The sequence below is a fragment of the Capricornis sumatraensis genome, chromosome 2 (genome assembly GCF_032405125.1).
Source record: "Capricornis sumatraensis isolate serow.1 chromosome 2, serow.2, whole genome shotgun sequence".
NCBI classification, from domain to species: Eukaryota; Metazoa; Chordata; class Mammalia; order Artiodactyla; family Bovidae; genus Capricornis; species Capricornis sumatraensis.
In genome coordinates this window covers 44801692-44827494 of record NC_091070.1, presented here as the reverse complement: position 1 = coordinate 44827494, position 25803 = coordinate 44801692, and the positions used below count along the sequence as shown (strand labels likewise).

The following is a 25803-nucleotide window of genomic DNA, read 5'->3' as shown; positions in this document are numbered from 1 at the left end:
TGACTACTGACAACTCGCCACTCTTTCTCTACCAGCTATGCTAAGTTCCTTCGCAGAACCAAGGCAGCCACTATCATTCAGAAGTACTGGCGTATGTATGTAGCTCGCCGGAGATACAAGATCATGCGAACTGCCACAATTGTCCTTCAGTCTTATTTGCGAGGCTACTTGGCCAGAAATAGGTATCACAAGGTGAGGCATTGTTTTCTACTTTTTTATTCATCCCATTAATGTTAATCAAGTTCCACGTCTATGTAGGATTTGTATGGAAACAAGGAAGATCCCCTGGTGAAGGGATAGGCTACCCACTCCAATGTTCTTGAGCTTCCCTTGTGGCTCAGCTGGTAAAGAATTCACCTGCAATGTGGGAGACCTGGGTTTGATCCCTGGTTTGGGAAGATCCCCTGGAGAAGGGAAAGGCTACCCACTCCTGTATTCTGGCCTGGAGATTTCCATGTGGTTGCAAAGAGTCAGACATGACTGAGCAACTTTCACTTTCTCTTTCAACCAACAATTGAAATGTATTTTTAAATATTAAATAATAAATACATATTGATTTATTTATTAACATGACTTAGAAAAAGAAAGCTTACCTTTTTATTCCCTTTGCATATGTAATTTGGGGGGAAAAACAAGATGTCAGCAGAGCTACACTCCCTCCAGAAGCTATGGGGGGAGAACCCATTCCTTGCCTCTTCTAGTGCTGGAGGCCACCACTATTCCTTATACTTTTGTGTCTATATCACTCCAAGCCCTGCCTCCATCTTCATTTCATCATCTTCTCTCTGTGTCTAACTTTACTTCCTTTTGTCTGTCTCTTGTGAGAACACTTGTGATGGATTTGGGTCCCACCTAGATAATCTAGGATAATCTCTCCATCTCAAGATCCTTAACTTAATTATACCTTCAAAGACCCTTTCCCCAAATAAGGTAGCATTTACAGATTCATGGAGAAATCTAGGGGTCTTTATTCAGCTAATTATGGTGAGCTTTGAATAGCTAAAGTATATAACAGATGAACAGAAGGTTAAGAGTGAAACGAATTTGGAAGAATTTACCATGATGAAGTGAAATCAAATGTAATATCAATGTAGTTAAAATTGTGTTAACTGGAGTATGATTCCTATAGAAATATTTGACAAGTAAGCTTTATGTCTAGCACTAATCATTATGATTAGAGATAGTGGATCACCAGATTAGTCTTACCTTATCATCACCTCTAACAATATATGGTCTGGTTGATGAACATTTTTTTCTCTCTTTTATTTCAGCAAGGTTTTGAGTCTGTTCTTTAGGTTCATCCACCTTATTAGAACTGACTGAAATGTGTTCCTTTTCATGGCTGAGTAGTATTCCATTGTATATATGTACCACAGCTTCTTTATCCATTCATCTGTTGATGGACATATAGGTTGCTTCCATGTTCTAGCTATTGTAAATAGTGCTGCAATGAACATTGGGGTACATGTGTCTTTTTCAACTTTGGTTTCCTTAGGGTATATGCCTAGTAGTGGGATTGCTGGGTCATATGGTGGTTTTATTCCTAGTTTTTTAAGGAATTTCCATACCATCTTCCATAGTGGCTGTATCAGTTTACATTTCCACCAGAAGTGCAAGAGGGTTCCCTTTTCTCTATACCCTCTCCAGCACCCTCTTCAACATTTATTGTTTGTAGATTCTTTGATGATGACCATTCTAACCTGTGTGAGGTGATATCTCTTTGTAGTTTTGATTTGCATTTCTCTAATAATGAGCAATGTTGAATGTCTTTTCATGTGTTTGTTAGCCATCTGTGTGTCTTCTTTGGAGAAATGTCTGTTGAGGTCTTTTTCCTACTTTTTGATTGGGTTGTTTGTTTTTCTGATATTGACTTGTATGAGCTGCTTGTATATTTTTGAAATTAATCCTTTGTTAGTTGTCATTTCCTGTTTTGTTTTGTTTTTTTTTTTCCATTCTGAGGGTTGTCTTTTCTTCTTGCTTATAGTTTCCTTTGCTGTGCAAAAGCCTTTACATTTACTTAGGTCCTGCTTGTTTATTTTGTTTTTATTTCTATTACTCTAGGAGGTGGGTCATAAAGGATCTTGCTGTGATTTGTCATGGAGTGTTCTGCCTATGTTTTCCTCTAAGAGTCTTATAGTTTCTGGTCTTACATTTAAGTCTTTAATCCCTTTTGATTTTATCTTGGTGTGTGGTGTTAGGAAGTTTTCTAATTTCATTCTTTCACTCATAGCTGTCCAGTTTTCCCAGAACCACTTATTGAACATGGTATCTTTGCCCCATTGTATATTCTTGCCTCCTTTATTAAAAATAAGGTACCCATAGATGTGTGGGTTTATCTCTGGGCTTTCTATCTTGTTCCTTTGGTCTATGTTTCTGTTTTTATGCCAGTACCATACTGTCTTGATGACTGTAGCTTTGTAGTTTAGTCTGGAGACTGTTCTTTAGAACATATTCCTAATAAGCCAGAATTACCCTGATGCTGGGAAAGATTGAAGACGGGAGGAGAAGAGGATGACAGAGGATGAGATGGTTGGATGGCATCATGGACTCAATGGACATGAGTTTGAGTAAACTCCAGGAGTTGGTGATGGACAGGGAGGCCTGGTGTGCTACAATCCATGGGGTCACAAAGAGTTGGACACAACTGAGCGACTGAACTGAACTGAACAGTCTAGATCTTGGAGCCCTTTGGGCATCTTTAGGAGAGTCAGTTGAGTGATATAGGACACTTATCTAATCATAGGCAATATGTGGGCATGCCCTGGACCCTATTCATGTATGTATTTTACTTTCTTAATTTAAATTAATTTTAGACAACAAAGAAACATGGAAAGCTAATGAGGCTTGAATGAGCATATTTAAATAGCTGTGCTTTGAAGAAAATTTGAAGACAGTTTCTCTAGGTGTTTCTGCCCATGCCTGCTTTATGGTTAGGTGTTGTTTCTTTTCAAGCATGAGCTTTCAAGGGAAGGTAAAACCTTATTAAACCTGACCTATTAGACATGCCAAACCGGTTACTCCCCTGTTTTCCTCAGTACTCTCTTTGGGAACATCTGAACTGGGGTTTGAGGCTATTGGTTAGCAGCAGAAGTCTCTAGCCAGCTTAGCTCCCACTGTGACTAGACCTAGTGAGGGTACCAGCTTAGAGACTAGTTTATATGTAGGCCAGTGGCACCCCCTTAGTGATCCTTCTAACTGTGATTCCAATCTCAGCCTCCCCTTCTCCAGCTTTGGAAGGTCTTAAAGTGAAAGCAAGTGTTATTTAACGTCTCTGAATCACCAATGGAAATGAGATTGAGAATGGAAGCCCTAATTATATACCGTTTCCATTTGACTGAAATTACAGAAGTGAACCAATGTCTGAAGTTACATGGGAGAAGGAAATTAAATAGGAAAATTGGCATTAATAGCTTTGTGACTCTGTGCTGCTTGAGTTTTTTTTAAATCTGAAAGCCTTCAGTTTGCCATCACTGAGTTTTACCCAGTTTGTCACTAGTCATCCAGATAGACAGGGGCTTCCCTCAGGATTCTGATGTTGAGTGAGAGCAAACGATGCCCTGCTTCACTGCAGTGTGATGCATGGTGACTGTACTTAGTGGGAACTGAAGGCTGCCTTGGCATTAGGAAAACAGCCCAAAGGTGCAGTCTTGAGTTAGCTGAAGACACTATATAGGTCTCTGAAACACCTATGTTTATTTTGCTGTTGTTTAGTTGCTAAGTCATATCTGACTCTTTTGGGGACTCCATAGACTGTAGCCTGCAAGGCTCCTCTGTCCAGGGGAATTTTCAGGCAATAATATTGGAATGGGTTGCCATTTCCTTCGGCAGAGTATCTTCCTGACACAGGGATCGAACCCATATCTCCTGCTTAGCAGACTGATTCTTTACCACAGAGCCACCAGGGAAACCCATGTTTACTTTGTATTTGATGACTTTAAACACAACCACTTATTTCTTTTGTATCATCTGGGATGGCATATGATTTCATTATTTTTCTCAGCTACATAACCTAAAAATAGGAACTGTTTTTCAAATGATCTTACCAAATTGCTACTATCTGAATAGACCGTTTCAGAGATTTTTTACACATTTAAAAAAAGTTTCATAAAAGATATATTGTATCCCTTTATCATAATCACTAGTGAGTACTTAAGTGAATATATTGTAACATTCATGTCACACAAGTTCAGTTCAGTTCAGTCACTCAGTCATGTCCGACTCTTTAGGACCCCATGAACCACAGCACTCCAGGCCTCCCTGTCCATCACCAACTGCCAGAGTCTACCCAAACCCATGTCCATTGAGTCGGTGATACCATCCAACCATTTCATCCTCTGTCGTTCCCTTCTCCTCCTGCCCTCAATCTTTCCAGCATCAGGGTCTTTTCAGATGAGTCAGCTCTTCGCATCAGGTGGCCAAAGTATCGGAGTTTCAGCTTCAACATCAGTCCTTCCAAAGAACACCCAGGACTGATCTCCTTTAAGATGGACTGGTTGGATCTCCTTGCAGTCCAAAGGACTCTCAAGAGTCTTCTCCAACACCACAGTTCAAAAGCATCAATTATTTGGCACTCAGCTTTCTTTATACTCCAACTCTCACACCCACACATGACTACTGGAAAAACCACAGCCTTGACTAGACGGAACTTGGTTGACAAACTAATGTCTGCTTTTTAATATGCTGTCTAGGTTGTTCATAACTTTCCTTCAAAGGAATAAGCGTCTTTTAATTTCATGGCTGTAGTCACCATCTGTAGTGATTTTGGAACCCCAAAAAATAAAGTCAGCCACTGTTTCCACTGTTTCCTCATCTATTTGCCATTTTATAAAATCATAGTCTTGAAAGGACCTCAAAGTCTTGCTAGTTCAACCCTTCCTAAAATTTAAGAATTTTCCTATCATTCCTGAAAATTATATGTACAATCTCTGCTTGATGGTCATTAGTGACAAGAGATTTATCTCATAAGGATGAATGAGTGTTTATCAGTTTAGGGGAATATCTTTTTTTAAGAAAACACAATATAAAATTAAGATCTGTTTACTTTATCTTCCTTTTAGCTTTCCTTTTAAAGTTCTATCCCTACTACCTTTGAACCCCATGAGTGGATCTGTGCTACATTTGTAAAGCAATGGGAAATCCTCACTAGAGTGGTATTCCTCAAAAATGGCAAATGAGAGAATCATTTTTTTGTTTGTTTCTGGGGGGGAAATATAAATTAATAATAAACTTTGCAGTACCCTAAGTGTTGGCTTCTATAGCCTGCTTACCAACCATACCCTATGTCCTCAAGCCAGAGACCTAATGCACAGTGATATGGAACCAGCAGTAAGGGTAGTGGGTAAATCTATTTTACTAGCACATGATTCACAGGGTATCAAGTTCTGTTTGTTTTCTGAAGGATAATTGGTTGCTTTTAGAAATCATGTAGTCATAAGAAACCTAATGCATTTTTCTTTCTTTTTAGATTAGTTTTCTATTTAGTAATCTGGTGCCTTTAATTTTGATGGCTCTTGTGTGTATACTCTGTTTATCATCATACATAGACATGTAACCCCACATAGGACATGTGGATATAATACATGTTTTATATATGTTTCTCAAATTGCCTTAAAAAGATTACATTTCAATCATCTTTTAAAATAATTTGTGCCTCCATATATTTGTGATAAGTACACTCCACATAATACATAGTTGCTTCAGCTTTTCCGGTGTCTTTCCCTTTAGTTAATGTGTGGTTCTCAGACTGCATCCATAGGTTGATAGAGTTGAACATTGAGTGTAGTCCAGGGTTTGACATTTCTGGCACCTACCCTTCTCTCCAGATACTCCGTGAGCACAAAGCAGTCATCATTCAGAAGTGGGTCCGTGGCTGGCTGGCTCGCACCTACTATAGGAGGAGCATCCACGCCATCATCTACCTCCAGTGCTGCTTCCGACGGATGATGGCCAAGCGCGAGCTGAAGAAACTTAAGATCGAGGCCCGGTCCGTGGAGCGCTATAAGAAGCTCCACATCGGCATGGAGAACAAGATCATGCAGCTGCAGCGCAAAGTTGATGAGCAGGTGTGTTTTGAACAGCAGCCCTAAAAATGCAGCATGCCTAATGAAATACACTGGGATTGTCTTCAGCATTGTCTCCTCTTGACTTTACCTTTCAGTCTCAGCAAAAAAAAGTGAAACAGTAGTGACATTAATGAGCATGGAAATAGTGACAAGCTCATAGGTAAGATTATAATTGCGAGGACCAAGGCAGGAAATTGTTTTTGAGAACACAGACAGGTTTACTAACAGTCCAAAAGGTTAGGACTGAAAGTCATATTTTACACAGCTCTTTCATCATTATCATTCAGTTATGTGTAGTGTATTGTTCCTTTTGTAGATGAGTTGTTTAGCACTGAGATGGCAAAAGAAGCAGGAAGATGTCCATGCTTCTGAGCAATCTGCAGTCTATTTGCAGAGATAACAGTTTGATATCTTACAGATAGTTATTACCAAGTAATACTTTAGCACCTGCAAATTATATAGGTAGTTAGTGACATATAAATACTAACGATAACAAAGAAAAACAGAATGAAATAAAATTCATCAGAAAGGTTTTCTGAATGGGAGGAGTTTCCAGATGTTAAACAAAGAGATTTGTAAGACGTGATTTTGAGGCCGTTTTACTATTTGTATACATCACTAGCCAGCACATGGCTTTCAGTAGCACACTGATTTGTTTCTAAAAACAAATCTAGATTTTCCTATTCCTGGATTGAGAATCAGGAAAGAGAATTTAGTATGGTAACTCTCCTTGTGACTATGAGAGAATCACATCTATGTTGCTCATCTCATGTAAAACGTAAATAATTGTGTCTGTTCTCTTTTGGTATCACTAAGAGGGTACTGGTTGTGTTACTTTAAATGTTGTCACTAGTATTTTGGTTAGAGGCTATATCAGTGCTGCAGTGACATAGCATGAATATGATGAATAGGCATGGTTTTCTCACCAAGTACAATTCATGGTGTGTATATTTACTTAATGTCACTTATGTGTGTGTTTAAAGAACAAAGACTACAAATGCCTCATGGAGAAACTGACCAATCTAGAAGGAACATACAACTCGGAGACCGAGAAGCTACGAAGTGATTTAGAACGTCTTCAGCTAAGTGAAGAAGAAGCTAAGATTGCTACTGGACGGGTCCTCAGTCTGCAGGAAGAAATTGCCAAGCTACGGAAAGACCTGGAACAAACTCGGTCTGAGAAAAAATCCATTGAGGAACATGCTGATCGATACAAACAAGAAACTGAGCAGGTAGGAGCTAATGTCCATATTCTCGTCTACTTCTTTCACAAAGATGTGCTGTCGTATTGACTTGGTTGGCCATTGTAGCTCAAGGTAGTTCTCGGTTGAAGGTAAAACACACATTTCAGTCGGTTGACTGTTCATTATTAGAGTTTTTCCCCAAGGAGTTCTTCTATATGCTGGATGAGTAGCTATAGGTCTTTTAGTAGAATGTTTTACTCTACTAAGAATAGAAGGAAAGCAGTATTATAAGAAGAAAATTGATGGCCAATTACCTATTATACACTCTTTTTGTTGAATGTATAGATCTGTGTGGAGGCAGCCAGCTTAAGGTGATTAAGAAGTAAATTAAACAATAGACTGTCAGAAGCTAGGAATTTTTATGGAAACCTACATTAAGGCTGTTTTGAGAAGTCCACCAGAAATCCAAATGTCTGCACACTGGCCATAGTCAAGAACTGCTATGCAAAAAATAACAAGAAAACTACTTACATACAGATTGACGAATGTTTCCACACTACAAATTTGTATTAACTTATATCAAAACTTTATTAAATATAGAAAACACGAAGGCTCTCAAGAAGTAATGAGGAGTATTGTTTAAACATAAGAAAAAATACCTCAACATAAGGCTTACTCGGAAAAAGTAATAGATTTTTAAAGATCCTACTAGTATTACCATGTTTAAATGAAAACAGAGCTGACTCTGTTGGCTGTAACTACTTCTGAACCTTAACAGCAGCTCATGCAGTAAGAACCTCTGAAGGAGCTTAGACAGTTCAGGTAAGATAGTGTCACTAACAAGATGGCAATCCTTCCATGATATTCAGGATCCTGATTAAAATAAACCTGTCTATATCTTCAGGTTGACTCTGTGTCTAGAAACAGTTTCCTTGGTAGCCTAGTCCATAAAGAATCTGCCTGCAGTGCAGGAGACCTGGGTTCAATCCCTGGGTCGGGAACATCCCCTGGAGAAGGATTCAGTATTCTTCAGTATTCTTGCCTGGAAAATCATATGGAGAGAGGAACTTAGTGGGCTACCGCCCCTGAGGTCGCAAGAGTTAGACACGACTTAGCAACTAAACCATCATCAATATATGTTACTTTGACGTGGCAAGCTTGTTCTATTGAATATATATCCAATGAGATACTCTTGAAGTTTAGGATCTGTCTTTCTCATTTTCTCTCTTTCTCAATCTCTTTTTTCCCCATTTCTTGAGTCCCTGAAAGCTTCCAAAATTCCTTAGAAACTATAGAGTATTAACTTGGTAGGAGTATTCTCTTTTCCTTTTCACAGTCAAATTCATACCTTTCTAGTTAGATAGAATAGTATACCCAAACATATTCAGATTTCTCCTTTCTTCTTGTTTTAATATCTGCGGCTTTCACAGGGATATCTATAGGCACTACCATTAAGTCTTTTAGATGGAGTGTGGTAATGAAGAATGGAAACGTTTCCCTGGGAGAGCTAGCCTTGTGGTTAGGAAAGCTGCATTGCCAGTCAGCCTGATCAAGGAGCCTAGAAGGTCCAGAGAGCTGTGCTTCTTAACCAGGAATGTGTATCAGAATTGGCTGGAGAGTTTTTAAAAAAGATACCTGCCCAAGCTCTGGGAGTGTGGGTCGGACACATTTATTTTGAAAAAGCACAACAGGTGATTGGTTGCATAGTCCTGACAAAGAGCGGCTTCTCTCAAGAGCACCCAAAGAACCCAGCCTTTGTACTGAGAGCAGACCTTCTCAGGAAGAGACTGGACAATCAGAAAGAGCACCTCCTGGCCTGATGTCCGCCGTGGCTCAGTGCTGTAACTTCAGTTTTCTGTTCTTCAGGGATCCTTTGTCACAGCCCGTTGTCTCCATCGCTGAACTCTTCATACGTTCTCTTTATTACTAAAGCTGTACCTTTAAGAGTTCTATAAACTTACACTTACAGAAAGAAATTCGCATTTCACTTATTCAGGTTTCACTTCAGCACACATTCTATTACAAAGCTAAACTATATAAATTATCAACTTTACAAAGTTACCTTTGGTTTTGACTTTTGCCTCCTGAGAATCCTTATCTAACCAGGAACCAGAAAGTTAAAAGGTCAACATTTTTTTTATTGTGGTAAAATATGCTTATATGTAACTTTAAATTTACTATTTTAATTGTTTTGAGTGTAAAGTTCTATGACATTAGTTATAGTCACATAGTTGTAAGGCCAATGCTTAAATGTGGAATAAGTTTACAACCTTGCAAAACTCTTAAAAGGAGATGAAAGTAAAATTCAAGACAGAGAGCAGGGAGCTTTGGAAGGCCTTCAGTGGATTTCATACTTTTCTCGTCCTCTGTAATCTCTCTGTTGAGTCTTGGGTACACATAAGCATTGTGTGAGGCTGTTGGGGTGAAAGGGCGTTATCATTACTTTAAGAGCAAATGCTTACTAGGTGTCAGGCAATTGGTAAATGCTCAAGGTACAAAGTAAAACAACAACAGCAAATCATCTTTGTCCTCCAATAATTTCTAGTCAATCAGGGAAGTAAAAGTAAATCATTTATAAGGGCTATAAAGAGGCATTTACAGGGTTCTGTAGCAGTCCAATGGAGAGACATAATTGGAAGAAGTTTCTGGGAAAGCTTTATGGGGGTAATGCCTGAACCAAGTGCTTTCTGGGAGGTAATGCTTGAACCAAGTTTAAAGGATGACTGAATATAACTCAGCAAAGAAGTGAGACAGTGAGACATGGAAGTAAGGAGTGACTACTGTGTGGTCTTTGTATTCAGTATCAGGTTTCCTCTGTCTGTTGCAGCCATATCAGTTTATTGTTTCATTTTATAGCTGGTGTCAAATCTGAAGGAAGAAAATACTTTGCTGAAGCAGGAAAAAGAGGCCCTCAATCACCGTATCGTGGAGCAGGCTAAGGAGATGACAGGTAAGGCTCATGTGGGCCCAGCCTACTGCACTCCAAACAACCTGAGACCAAGGGTTTATAAGTTGCTTGTTTAGGCTGGCATCAATAAGGTTTCAGAGTTCCAGAGGCAGGCACTCTAAATAATTGGTTGAATTAGTTGGTGAATTTGTAAATCGTATCTCCCTATGTACAAATATGAATTCATGCTTAGTAAATATTGTATATAACTTAAAAAAATAATTGTATGTATGATTTATAGCTTATAGGAGTCCTCTTGATTTAAGACAAATTATTGAGCTAAAATGTATATTATAGGAGTATATGTATCTGTGTATATTATTGATTTTGCTAAATGAATGAATACTAATTTCCTAAGATCACCCACTCTTTGCCATCTTAAAAAAAAAAAGACACTGACTAGAGGCAGACATTTATTTGCTGTTGGTAAGATAAATTAAAATGGTGATAATTTACAAGAAATCCACATATACATAAACATGAGATAAGATGTATATCTAAACTACAGCAATTGGTGGTAGAAATAAAAAGGAAGAGGTAGGTTAGAGTGAAAATATATGAAAAGAATTAACAGATTATTCTCATTTTTGATATGGTATTCAAAAGAGGAGCAAAAATTTTCTAAAGTGTTGCAATGAGTTATCAAAACAATAATGTGTTATTAGTAATGAGGAAATTGAGGAAAACAAGTCTCTGTTTATGAGGCAAATCAATTAAAATTTGGATGTTAGCTAGGGTCTCCAAATAAAAATGATCTGAAAGCAAATTGAGAATAAAGTGAGAACCCTCAGGGGTTTTCCCCACACCATACCCTTCTTCCCAATTAAAGGGAATACTGCATAGAAAAGAGAAGAAAATCTGGAATTCATAGGATAGTCATAAAAAAGGGATAAGATGAAGAAAAAGAGTCATAAAAGAAAGTTAAGACGGAAGGAGAAAACAGTCATTGAAGACATGGAAAGAAGGTTGCTAGGATGCAGAATTTAGTGGAAAAATCCAGAATGATGAGAATTCTTCTAGGAAAACAGGAAATGTTATTTGATACTAAAGAGAACAAAACAAATAACAGTGGATTTGCCTAGGAAAATTTGTTGGTAGCCTTGGGCAGCTTCCCACAAACTTGTGAGAATAAAAGGCAATTTATAGAATGTTATTGGAGAAGGCAATGGCACCCCACTCCAGTACTCTTGCCTGGAAAATCCCATGGATGGAGTAGCCTCGTAGGCTGCAGTCCATGGGGTCGCTAAGAGTCGGATACGACTGAGCGACTTCACTTTCACTTTTATAGAATGCTGTATAGAGAAAAAATTCTTTCATTCATTTATTTGCAAATTATTAAAGCTCTAGGACAGGGGAACACTGTGGAGGCAGTCGTGACAGGACACTGGGAAGTCCTTGCCCTCGTGGAGCTGACAGATAAAGAGATGGTGAGCAACAGAAGCTGGCAGAACAGATTAAGATATAGCCACAAAATATGAGGTAGGAAGCCCAATATTTATAAATGTGGCTGGTTCAGCTCATTGAGAGAAAGCACATGGCTGAGATTTAAAGCTTTTTTATTGATACTTTGATCTGCAATCACGGGCTAGTCTCCAGTCTCCAAATGATGTCCTATCTACATGCCAGCCACTAGCAATAGAGAGGGTAGAGTGAGGTGAGTAAATGGAAAAGTCCAGTCCCCGGCAGCACATAGGAGTGGTGACAACAGAGGACCAGGTGCGGCAAGTTACCTGAACAGAATGGAAGGAGTAACAGGACAAGGGCCTTCGCAGTGCTGGGAAATTGTAAGACCAAAGCCAGGGACTGAGAGATGAGTAGAGAGACTCTGGAGAGCAGGACAGCTGGGTCCTCTGAGAAGTCACTGTTCCCCAAGAGGCCTGAGGAATGTCTCTAACTTTTTCACAAAAGAATTTTATGAGTAGCCTGAAACAGAATACTATTGGAATAAAAAAGTATATACTTCTAGTTACTAAATGCTGATTAGAGGAAGTTATCAAGTATGTGCTATAACCAATGAATAAACTAGTTCTGTTCATGGAAGAACATGATAGATGACTGTTGTTATTAATAAATTATTTTATTCTTTGGTCATGATATTTTCTCTTTCCCTACCTCCACTAAGATACTCTTCATAGGTCATAGTGCTGCTAAAAGTAGAACCCCTCCCAAAGACTATGGGCAGTGCCCATGGTTTTATTCTTGCATTTGTGAAGCTGTCTTTGGTATGTTTTTCTCTCTCTCTTCTTTCAGAGACTATGGAAAAGAAGTTAGTAGAAGAAACAAAACAACTGGAACTCGATCTTAATGATGAAAGGCTGAGATATCAGAACCTTCTGAATGAGTTTAGTCGCTTGGAAGAACGCTATGATGACCTCAAGGAAGAGATGACTTTGATGGTGGTGAGTCAAATACTTTTGCCCATTTTTATAAAAAATTTCCCTGGTGGCTCAGAGGATAAAGCATCTGCCTGCAATGCAGAAGACCTGGGTTCGATCCCTGGGTTGGGAAGATCCCCTGGAGAAGGGAAATGGCAACCCACTCCAGTATTCTTGCCTGGAGAATCCCATGGACAGAGGAGCCTGGCGGGCTGCAGTCCACGGGGTCACAAAGAGTCGAACACGACTGAGTGACTTCACTTCACTTCACTTCACATGTGTGCAAAACTAGACAGAATAGTAGCATAAACCCCCATGTACTCCATGTACTCATCACTCAATTCCAAAATAGTCATCACGTTTCTATCTCTCATTATAACCTATATCACACTCCATCCAATGGATTGGATTGTCTTAAAGAAAATCCCAGGAATCACATCACTGTGTTCATAAATAGTTTTATAAACTCAAACACTTTGAAGACTAGACTATAAGTCAGTATTGCTGGACTTTGTTTATGTACTGAATGACAATGTAAAATTTGCTTATAAAATATTTATAAGGTCAGGTATTTTCTCAGTAGTTTTTGTAATTTCAAAGGCATATTCCTAAACAAAGAAAATTCATCTGCTATTTGTAATAAATTGTCTTACCTATTTCATGGACTCTTCTGCATCTGGACGAGTACTTTTTGTACTTTTGATAGTGCTGCACACCATCCCTGGCCTACTTATTCTGATATCAGGAAACAGAGTTCCCTGACACTCTTGTTCCTGCAACTATCAGCCTTAAATGTAACCTAATAGCTGAGACATTATTTTGCCAACAAAGATCCGTCTAGTCAAGGCTATGGTTTTTCCAGTGGTCATGTATGGATGTGAGAGTTGGACTGTGAAGAAAGCTGAGTGCCGAAGAATTGATGTGTTAGAACTGTGATGCTGGAGAAGACTCTTGGGAGTCCCTTGGACTGAAAGGAGATCCAACCAGTCCATCCTACAGGAGATCAGTCCTGGGTGTTCTTTGGAAGGACTGATGCTAAAGCTGAAACTCCAATACTTTGGCCACCTCATGCGAAGAGCTGACTCATTGGAAAAGACTCTGATGCTGGGAGGGATTGGCGTCAGGAGGAGAAGGGGATGACAGAGGATGAGATGGCTGGATGGCATCACTGACTCAATGGACATGAGTTTGAGTAAACTCTGGGAGTTGGTGATGGACAGGGAGGCCAATTCATGGGGTCACAAAGAGTTGAACACGACTGAGCAACTGAACTGAACTGAATGGCACAAATGGCCAGAAATGCCCTGAAATATTTGCTATAAAACACAAGATAATTTGGATGGGTGTGGTCAAGATGGCAGAAGAGGAAAGACCCTGTGCTCAACTCTTCCCACAGGCATACCAAAATTATAACTATTTTCGGAGCAATTGTGTATAAGAATGACCTGAAGACTAGCAGTGTTAAAGTGCTGTTAAACTGCTGCTCTCTATATTCCAGCAAATTTGGAAAACTCAGCAGTGGCCATAGGACTGGAAAAGGTCAGTTTTCTGTCCAATCCCAAAGAAAGGCAAATGCCAAAGACTGTTCAAACTACCAGATAATTGCATTCATCTCACATGCTAGCAAAGTAATGCTTAAAATTCTCCAAGCTAGACTTCAACAGCACCTGAACTGAGAGTTTCCCGATGTTCAAGCTGGATTTAGAAAAGACAGGGGAACCAGAGATGAAGTTGCCAAAATCTGTTGGATCATAGAAAAAGCAAGAGAATTCCAGAGAAGCATCTACTTCTGCTTCATTGACTACACTAAAAACTTTGTGTGGATCACAACCAACTGTGGAAAATTGTTCAAGAGATAGGAATACCAGACCATCTGACCTGCCTCCTGAGAAATCTATATGCCAGTCAAGAAGCAACAGTTAGAACTGGACATGGAACAACAGACTGGTATTAAATTGGGAAAGGAGTATGTCACGGCTGTATATTGTCACCCCACTTATTTAACTTCTATGTAGAATACATCATGCGAAATCCATTGGCTGGATGAAGCACAAGCTAGAATCAAGATTGCCAGGAGAAATATCAATAACCTCAGACATGTAGATGATACCACCTTTATGTCAGAAAGCAAAGAACTAAAGAGCCTCTTGATGCAAGTGAAAGAGGACAGTGAAAAAGCTGGCTTAAAACTCAAATTAAAAAAACTGAGATCGTGACATCTGGTCCCATCACTTCATGGCAAATAGATGGGGAAACAATGGAAACAGTGACAGACTTTACTTTCTTAGGCCCCAAAATCACTGCAGATGGTGACTGCAACCATGAAATTAAAAAAATCTTGTTCCTTGGAAGAAAAGTTATGACAAACCTAGACAGCATATTAAAAAGCAGAAACATTACTTTGTATACAAAGGTCTGTCTAGTCAAAGCTGTGGTTTTTCCAGCAGTCATGTATGGATGTTAGAGTTTCATAAAGTAAGCTGAGCACTAAAGAATTGATGCTTTTGAACTGTGGTGTTGGAGAAGACTCTTGAGAGTCCCTTGGACTGCAAGGAGATCAAACCAGTCAATCCTAAAGGAAATCAGTTCTGAATATTTATTGGAAGGACTGATGCTGAAGCTCCAATACTTTGGCTACCTGAAGTGAAGAACTGACTCATTAGAAAAGACCCTGATCTGGGAAAGATTGAAGGTAGGAGGAGAAGGAGATGACAAAGAATGAGATGGTTGGTTGGTATCACCAATTCAATGGACATGAGTCTGAGCAAGCTCTGAGAGTTGGTGATGGACAGGAAAGCCTGGTGTGCTGCAGTCCATGGGGTTGCAAAGAGTTGGACACTACTGAATGAGTGAACTGAAGACTAGCAGAAATTATTTCATGCAACTAAAGATATAAAAAAGGAACCTCAACAAAATAGGTAGAAGATTAAAGGATACACAGAACAAAAAGATGTAAAATATGATGACAAAAACACTAATAGTGGAAGAGGAACTAAGAATGCATGGTGGTTATAATGTTTTGAACTTGAGATCATATTTAAATAATTATATATGTGTGTGTGTGTACATGTAAATGATTGAACCTCCTTTATTATTGCTTATATGATCCTTGTCATAACCACAAACATATTATAGATATACATACATATAAAAAGAGAGTAATCTAAATATAATAGTAAAGATAGTCATCAAATCACAAGGGAAGAAAGAAAGGAACCAAAAGGAGCTATACTAACCAGAAGACAACTAACAAAATGGCAATACGTACATACCTATCAATAATTACTTTCAGTGTATTAGACTAACTGCTATAATCAAAAGACATAGAGTGGCAGAATGGATAATGGAAACAAGACATAAAGACTCACACACACACACACACACACACACACACACACCTGTGAGAGAGTCACGTCAGTTATAAAGACACACAGAGACTAAAAGGGAGAGAATGGAAAAAAGGTATTCCATGGAAATGAAAAGACAGCTGGGATGGCAAGAGTCAGACGAAATAGACTTTAAGACAAAGACCGTAACGAGACAAAAAAGGACATTACATAATAACAAAAGGATCAGTCCAACAAGAGGATATAATAGTGGTAAATATATGTTCACCCATCATAGGTGCATCTGAATACATACAGAAAATATTAACGAATGTAAAGGGAGAGATTGACAGTAACGCAATAATACTAAGGGACTTTAACGCCCCACTTACATCAAAGGACAGATCATCCAGAAGATTGAGATCATATCAGTCATCTTTTTCCACCACAGTGCTATGAGAATAGAAATCAACTACAAGAAAAAAACCTGAAAAAACAAATACATGGAGCTCAGTATACACTATTAAACAGCCAATGGGTCACTGAAGAAACCAAAGAGGAAATTTTGAAAATACCTGGAGATAAACGAAAGTGGAAACACAATGATTAACATCTGCAGAATGCGACAAAAACAGTTCAAGAAGGGAATTTTAATGGCAAATAAATAAGCAGTCTAGCCTTATACCTAAAGGAAGTATTGTCAAAAAAGAACAAACAAAATTCAACATTAGTAGGAGAAAAAAAAAAGATTAGAGTGAAAATGAAATAGAAACTAAGAATCAGTTAAAAAGATGCACAAAACTAAAGAGCTGGTCCTGTGAGAAGATAAACAAAATTGATAAACTATTAGCCATAATCATCAAGACAAAAAGAGAGATCCAAGATTAATAAAATCAGAAGTGAAAGAGTAGTTATACCACAAAAATATACAGGATCATAAGAGGCTACTAGACAATTCAGTTCAGTTCAGTTCCGTTCAGTCACGTCACTCGGTCGTGTCTGACTCTTTGCAACCCCATGAATCGCAGCACACCAGTCCTTCCTGTCCATCACTAACTCCCGGAGTTCACTCAAACTCATGTTCATCAAGTCGGTGATGCCATCCAGCCATCTCATCCTCTGTTGTCCCCTTCTCCTCCTGCCCCTAATCCCTCTCAGTATCAAGGTCTTTTCCAATGAGTCAACTCTTCACATGAGGTGGCCAAAGTATTGGAGTTTCAGCTTTAGCATCAGTCCTTCCAATGAACACCCAGGACTGATCTCCTGTAGGATGGGCTGGTTGGACCTCCTTGCAGTCCAAGGGACTCTCAAGAGTCTTCTCTACGTGCCAATAAAATTAGCAATCTAGAAGAAACAGACAAATTCCTAGAAACATACAATATCACAATGCTGAATCAGGAAGAAACAGAAAATAAGAACAGGTCAAATATCAGTAATGAAATTGAATCAGCAGTCCAAACACTTCCAACAAAAGTCCAAGGCCAGATGGCTTCACAGGTGAATTCTGTCAAACATTTAAAGAAAAGTTAACACCTATGCTTCTCAATCTATTCCAGAAAACTTCCAAACTCATTATATGAGGCATCACACTGATACCAGAATCAGACAAAGAAATCACACACACACACACGCACACACACATACACACACACACACACACACACACAAAGAAAATTGCAGGCCTATGCTTCTCAATCTATTCCGGAAAGCTTCCAAACTCCTTGTGTGTAGCATCACACTAATACCAAAATCAGACAGAGAAATCACACACACACATACACACAAAGAAAATTGCAGGCCAAAATTACTAATAAACATAGAACATACAAAGTGGTCTGGCTTGAGACACCAACTACTCCTGAGGGCTTGTTTCCCTGTGGTCACACAGATGGGCCTGCTTTATCTAAGCCTGGATGTTGGAAGGAATGAGGCAAAAAGCTCTTTGTGGCTTCTGGCTCTTTTCCTGCACCTTGGAAGGAGTAAAGGACACGGGACAGATCACAAAGCTTTCAGAGGCCTTTTTGAAGCTCTCAGGATTTGTAACCCTAAAAGATCCAGGCCACTGAACCTCCACCTCTTCTGCGGGGGGCACCCTCAGAGCAATGGGCCCAAACCCCACCTTTTTATTTCCTCTTCCTTCAAGTCATTCTTTAACCACTTCTCCAGAAAGGAAGGGACTGCAAATACCTAATTTTTCTATTCCCCAAAGGCTTGCTGAATACTAGTTCTTTAGTTACCACATGTCATGAAACTATCACCTGGACTCCCTGAATTAATAACCCAAGAATCTTCCCAGAGCAGCTGTTCTGCACACTCATTCTTGCCACTGCTGACTCCAGAGCTTCAGTTGCATGCATAAAACTGACAGAAGTTGTAGTTGCCTTTGTGAAAACCCCCCTCCTGTGACCTATTAATATGCTGCAGTAAAATGTGCTGTCACTGAATATATCCTGTGGACTTTTGGGAAGATTTTGTTTGATTATAATATGAAAGTCATCATACTTATGCCTCACCTAGTGCGACTAGCCACTCACAACTTAAGAGGCGATCTGCCGATAATCAGAGATGATTTTTATTTGAGTGTTTAGTTTTGCGGCTGTACTCTTCACACCCTCCTGGTGCATCTTTCTGTGTCTTTGAGGAGCTCAGGAGGTGACCCCTTGTAAGAGTTTGTTAAGACAACATGGAATAGATTGGGTATGAGAGCATTAGGTCATGAAGATTAGAGCCAAGTTAAGGTGGATGCTGTCTTAACTATGCCAAGTTCAATTATTTAATTATGTTGTGTTAACTGTAGCTGCTTATTTGTGTTGCAGAATGTGCCTAAGCCTGGACACAAGAGAACAGACTCTACCCACAGCAGCAATGAGTCTGAATACACCTTTAGCTCTGAAATTGCAGAAACTGAAGATATTCCATCAAGGACAGAGGTATATTTTAGACACCTATCAATAAAAGTAAGATGTGCCCATCCTGTTATTAACAGAGAACATTTCCATTGCAGGGAGGACCCCATTTGTTCATAAATGTAACATTTGTTTTATATTCTTTTTAATAACTTGAAGGTACTTAATTAGCTTTGTATATACATACCTATTATATATTCTTGTCAATCGATATTTAAATTTTTAATGTGATTTTGAGGACCAGATTTTCCCTTTTGTAATTCCCTTTTATACCTTAACATGTTCTGTGTGTAAAAAGTATAGCCTGTCATGAATTTATCTTAGACTGACGTCATTTTTTAAAAAGTAAGCTTTTATCCTAAAATATTATAATATAAATACCAATGCCTTAGAGTTTAGCAAAATTGCTGCCTGTTTGGTGACAGTTTGTACCAATGTAATTCTCTTCTACAAAAATGCATGGAAAACAGCTTATGAATCTGTCTTAGTGTTTTGTATTACATGGTTTGAAATCAAAATGACATATTACTGTAACTCCAAGAGTACAGTGACTTTAAGTTAGATTGTTCCCAAACCAATTCTCATATCTTTTTCACATATGATATTAGTTTCTATAATGGGTAATTCAGGCACATTATTTTCTATTTTTATCTCATATTCTGAGAAAATGGCCAAGTCAGAAATAGACTGCTTCTGGCAGAACAGCTGAAAAAAATTGAATGATTCTTTCCTTTCTTAGTTCTACTTGGGAATGAAAGGTTTCTCCATCTCATTCTGCTCATTTTAAAGAAATTGTCACGTAGTTGGAATGTCATATAGTTGGACTCATACATATAAGGGGGCCGAGTAACTGGTCCAAGGTCACAGCTTGTAAGTGGCAGAGCCAGTATTCTAACTGAGGCTTGTCTGTTCAGAGCTCCAGACTTCGCCTCCTCCCACTCAGGGGTTCTACACTGCAGTTCTCCAGTCCCCTTTCTACCTACACATAAACAGATAACATTAGTCTGGGGACATTGATACAGCAATATGGCCAGTATGTAATAGCAGAGGTTGTTCAAGTTATCTGTTGTGCAACAAACCATCCCTGACTTTAGTGGTTTCAAACTACAGCAGTTTATTATTGCTCACAGTTCTTTGGGTTTTGACTGGGTGGTACTTCTGTCCCTCATGGTGTGGGTTGAAGTATCTCCCTGCATTCAGCTGGGGTGAGAAGGTCTCCTCCTTGGGTCTCTCCATGTTGCTTCTCTCTTCAATAATGCAGTGAGTGGGTTCTAGGAGTGCAAGGGCAAAAGATGTCAGGCTGTTAGGGCCAGACCCAGAACTGGCATGGCAGCCAGTTCTGCCACATTTTATGGTCAAAGCAAAGTATGAGGCCAGCCCAGATTCAAGGAGAGGAATGGACTCCATCTCTTAATGGGAAGAAAGTTATTTTTGTTGGGTGATCGTTGGTAGCCATCTTTGGAGATTACCCCAGAGTTAGACTTTGAAGATTTTAAAATTACAGCTTCTGAGCCTTTAGTGGATATAAAAATGTTTTCTCCAAATTCTTACAGATTTGAGGGGAGAGGTAACCTTTTTCATTTCTCATTCTCACTTGTTGTATGTCAAGTGACTGAACTGAACTGACTTGAACAGTGGGATTTGGTACAGTTTTCATCTTTTTTGAAAAATGAAGTATGAATTGTGCTTCAGAAATCACCAACAGATCTCGGGGTATTGATACTGTCTGTCACATGCACTGACCACCAGCAGTAGGTCATACACAGGAAGTCTCCTCTCAGTAATGAGGCAGGGTATTGACTGAACTAGTCATGCTTGTTGCTTGTGACTGAGTGTGTGCATCTGAGATGTGGCTGGCTTTGGTTAGTACTGTCTTCATCATGCGGCAGACTGCAGTAACTCTCCTCCTTAGGACTGAGTCCATAACCTTAGCCTCAGTCTCTCTGCATTTCAGTTTCCTCCTCTATAAAGTGGCACTGCTATTATTATCTTACTTTATAGTGATGTTTTGAAGATTAAGTGAGTTAATTTTTACACACTTGCAACAGTGTTAGATGCATAATAAGTGTTCAATAAATAAAGGTTTTTGCTCTAATAAACAGGCTTTAAACCCAGTATAATAAACAGACTGGGTGTGGCCAGGATCAGAAAGATGGGAATCTGTACAACTGATAATAGAAAAAGAAAGACTGATCATCAAAGGGAAGTTGGGCAGGAGACATGGCAATCTAAGGCTATGGTTGTCACTTTGGTCTTCAAGTTACTTACGACCTTCAGGTTTGCATTTCTTCCTGCTACTTCCTCTATAATGGCCAGGTTTACAAATCACCTCTTAACAAACTAAAGGAAAACTTTCAACTCCTATATGTAGTATTCCCAAGTAACTCCTTTAGAATCCAGGGGCCAGGGCAATAATGGGATCACTCTTGCTTATAAATTGATTTTTTAAATTAAAATAGATTGTTTTGAAACACAGAATTCTGACCTCAGTCATGTATTAATAGCAAAATTTGATGTAAAAATAAAGGATTAATGTCTCTTTAGTCACAAATCACAGACGTGTGATTTTCTGTTCACAAGCCACAGTGGCACCTCCACTGCTGCTTCTCTGTGGAGAACTCACCAGCTAGCTCCGCTTGCCTTGTAGCCCGCCCACACTTCTGGCATCTTTGTGGTCTGGGGTTACAAAGACCATGTAACAGTTTTGGGAACCATTGCTTTCTCTGCTGTGTCATGCACCTTTCTTAGTAACCTTTGACGAATTTACTCAGTTCTGCTTCTGCTCTCAAGCTTCCTCACACTTGTCAAATCCAGGGAAAGCGTCGCTGTAACTTTCTCAACTACTGTTAGCAATAATTCCAGGATGACTGCCAGGCCTATCATGGTAATTTTGTGAAGAAATTCAGTTATTTTCCTGATTTTCCTCTAATGAGAGATTGTTGTTATTTTTTAGATTAGTTTTTAAAGCTTCACTTTCTTGGAAAAGCTCTAGATGACAAAGTCCTTACAAAGGAAAGAAAGCAAAAACAAAACCCTAGACACCTTCCTGAGCTAGATGGTCCAGTCATCCTCCTTGCTCATGTGGTATGGGGAGGACAATATCTCTTCGATTATACATGTCATTGGAGATAAGAATGGGCACCATTTGGAGCACTCTTAGTTCCTAATCATTATGTCTCAAGCAGTTTTACACTTATCTAGTGTTCCTATCCATAAAATTTTGTTCTTATCTATACCAATTAGTTAATTTTTTGTGTAATATTAGCTGGTATCTAAAGAATTATCCCACCCTGTTTTAATAAAAGGATTCCTTTTCAACAAAAATGACCATTCAAGGCTGGAGAGGAATTATTCCCAAATGATGACATTTTAAGTACAGTGAATGAAATATTATATTCACTCATGGGATGAAGGCTTCAGTTATAATATGAAAAAAGGATTAAGTAATTAAAATTTTCAGGGATGTATACATCATTAATGGGCTTCCCCAGTGATTCAGTAAAGAATCCTCCTGCAATGCAGGAGCCACAAGAGACACAGGTTCCATCCCTGGGTTGGAAAGATCCCCTGGAAGGGAGGGAATGGCAAGCCACTCCAACATTCTTGCCTGGAGAATCCCCATGGACAGAGGAGTCAGGTGGGCTACAGACCATAGTGTCTCAAGGAGTGGGACATGACTGAAGCAACTTTGCACGTATATGTGCATCATTAATAAGATGAACAAACATTAAAATACATAAGATGGAATGTTTATATTATAAATAAGCTAAAATATCAGTATTTGTGGGGTGTATAGAAATAAGTATTTATATGAATGAAATTCTGTAGTGATTTTATGTTCAGGGAATATGTTATCTCTATTCTACCAAGTCAGGACAGACTATATACCCAAACTTTTTCTTACTCTGAGCATGATAAGATGGACAGTAAGAAAAAGTCCAGGCCTAACTAGCTTGTAGATAAATGACCCTGATAGCCTATAAGTGCCCCACTTCTTGGTTTAGTTGATTCTTCTTAGGTGTTTGTTTTTTTTAGAACTAGAATGATGCTGAACTTGGCACTACTAGGAATTCACAAATGATCAAAGATAGCTAATGAATATAAAAATTATTCAACCTCATTAAATGGCAAAGAAATATAACTTAAAACAATAATGAAATACCACTACTGGTATGTCAATTGAGCCAATTTTTTTAAAAATGATATAACAGTCATTGCTGCTCCAGGCAAGGTGGTGGTTACTGATGGAAGTATAAACAGGCCTAATAGACTTTAAAACATTAATGTTTAGATATTTATGTACTGTAGTAGGGGCTTCCCTGGTAGCTCAGAGTTAAAGCATCTGCCTGTAATGCAGGAGACCTGGGTTCGATCCCTGGGTCAGGAAGATCCCCTGGAGAAGGAAATGGCAACCCACTCCAGTATTCTTGCCTGGAGAATCCCATGGATGGAGGAGCCTGGTGGGCTATAGTCCACGGGGTCGCAAAGAGTCGGACATGACTGAGCGACTTCACTTTCACTTTCATTTATGTACTGGAATGTTTATTTTAGTATATTTCAATACAAAAATTAGAAATAACTTCAGTACTCTTCTGTAACGTGATGAAGCAAATGATAGTATGCATTTTAATATAGCCATCAAAAATAATGCTTTCAAGTATCATATATAAATTTGGAAAACATTTATAATAAATGCCAAGTTTTTAAGATGGTACAAAATTATGATGAAATGTTTTTCCTCTTCTTTAAATTTATAGAAAAAAGATTGGACAAAAATTATGAGTTTTCTCTAGATATGAGGTTATACTTACAGTTCTCATTCTTGTACTTTTCTTATTTCCTAAATTTTCTATGAAAACTTATTTTGCTTTTATATCAAGAAAAAAAAATTTTTTTTAATTGACATTTGGAAATATAAGATTTGCTGATCAGTGAAGAGGGCTTCCCTTGTAGCTCAGTTGGTAAAGAATCCACCTGCAATGTGGGAGATCTGGGTTCGGTCCCTGGGTTGAGAAAATCCCCTGGAGACAGGAAAGTCTGATAATTATGCTTATTAATTATTGTTAATTATAACCATTATTTATATTTATTATAATTAATAATTATACTTTGATCATTTAATTAAATAAATAAATTGTTGTTACCATTCTTTTTCTCTCTCACAAAAAGAGACTCTTTATCCTCTCCATTGAATCTAATGATACAATTCTTTCTCTTAACTCATTAAAAATTCAAACACAAAGTAAATGAGGTAAAACAATTATGACATTCTCAGAATTTCCATGATGGTTAATTAGTTCCTTTTGCTTAGCTTGAGTTAGTGTATCTTTATTTATCCTGGTAGTTCTTGCTGTGATTCTGTTTTGGAACAAGTTGACATACTTTTAAATGCTACTAGGTTATCTTTTAGTTTATTAAGGGCTATATATGTTTTGGTTTTCTTGTTTTCTGTCTGTATGACCTCAATATATTTATACTAGCATTTCACCTTTTCAAAAATCATTTTTCCTAATTACAAAAGTAGTACATGCTTATTGTACACAATTCAAATATAGAAATGTATGAAACTGAAAATGAAACTTTCCCACAGTACCTCCCATTCTCTAAGATAACCTTGATGGCCTTCTAGGTTTTTGTATGCCATGGGCTTGGTATATTTAAAAGTCACGTGTATTTTTTTTTTTTTAAGAAAAATTAGATCACAATATAGATACTATCCTGCAAGTTGTATATTTCACTTAGGACTTTTATCTAGAACATATTTATCTACTTGTGTAGATCTACTTCATTCTTTTTAACAGCTGTAAATATTTCATAGTTTGATTATACCAGAATTTATTTAAGTAGGTCTCCTATTGACCAGTATTTGGAGTCTTTTCAGGTTTTATGATTACAAAAATACTACAGTGAACATCTTTTGTATTGATATTATTGTGTACTTGTGTAAGTATTTTTGTAGAATTAATTCCTAAACATAGATTGCTAGTTTAATGGATATACAGATTTAAATTTTAATGAATGGGCCTAAAGGGCCTACTTATACTTCCACCGACATCATGTAAGACACTGTTAGTCTTTGTCAATATGATGGAGGAAAGTGGTACCTCACTGTTGTTTAATTTGCACTTCTCCATTTATTAGCTGGTTGGATGTGCTATTCATATACTCTTTGGCCATTTATATTTTTCCTATAAGTTTGCCTATTTTTCTATCGAGCTGCTCATCATTTTCTCATCAGGTTTTACATCTTATGAATCATCTTGACCATCTTATAATTTCTGGAGTTTAGGAGCCAAGTGAGAAGAAGGTGCCTCTGGACATGTCATTGTTCCTCAAACTCCAGAAGCGGGTGACAGAGCTGGAGCAGGAGAAGCAGGTGATGCAGGATGAGCTGGACCGCAAGGAGGAGCAGGTGCTCCGCAGCAAGGCAAAGGTGAGCAGTGCTCTCCCAGCCTAGGGCCATGGCAAACTGGGTTCTGTGGGCTCTTCTTTAATGGGAACTCAGGCCAGAAGTACTTTAATCAAGTAGGATTTCCTTCAAGTGAGGGCTGAACTCTCCTTACTGTTTTCTGCAGAGCTAGGTAATATTCTGAGTAAAAATTAACAATTAAAATATAACTACTTATTTATAAAGTTCTTAACTTTTTGTTTTTCCCTAGGAAGAAGAAAGACCACAGATTAGAGGTGCAGAACTGGAATATGAGTCACTCAAGGTAATGGGGAGTGTCTGGTCAAGACTTTGAATATCTTGTTTTGGCAAGAAACCCATTCAGAGCCTCCTTCTCTCAGAGAACATCCTTAATGGTACCTGAGGCCCTAGCTTAAGCTCTTTTAAGGCATTATTTCTAGCCTTGTGTTGTTACCTTTTTAAAATTCTCTTTCATATAAGCTAGATTTCAGCCTAAGCAGTAGCTGCCTTTGGAGGCTGTAGAAAGTAGTAAAGGACATGGACCCTGGTGTCAGACTGCCTGGGTTCAAATGCTAGATCCACCACTATATGGCT

The 25803-nt window shown here is 38.5% G+C and overlaps 1 protein-coding gene across 1 annotated transcript in view; it reads left to right on the top strand.

Annotated features, from left to right (window-relative positions):
* Positions 1-25803, top strand: part of MYO5A (myosin VA) — a 128965-nt gene that overhangs the window by 69286 nt on the left and 33876 nt on the right. Inside the window, exons 20-27 of the mRNA XM_068992441.1 lie at positions 36-192; positions 5823-6062; positions 7046-7294; positions 10103-10196; positions 12444-12592; positions 18711-18824; positions 25090-25233; positions 25460-25513. Coding sequence (XP_068848542.1) covers positions 36-192; positions 5823-6062; positions 7046-7294; positions 10103-10196; positions 12444-12592; positions 18711-18824; positions 25090-25233; positions 25460-25513 — 1201 coding nt within the window. The remainder of the gene's footprint in view (positions 1-35; positions 193-5822; positions 6063-7045; positions 7295-10102; positions 10197-12443; positions 12593-18710; positions 18825-25089; positions 25234-25459; positions 25514-25803) is intronic.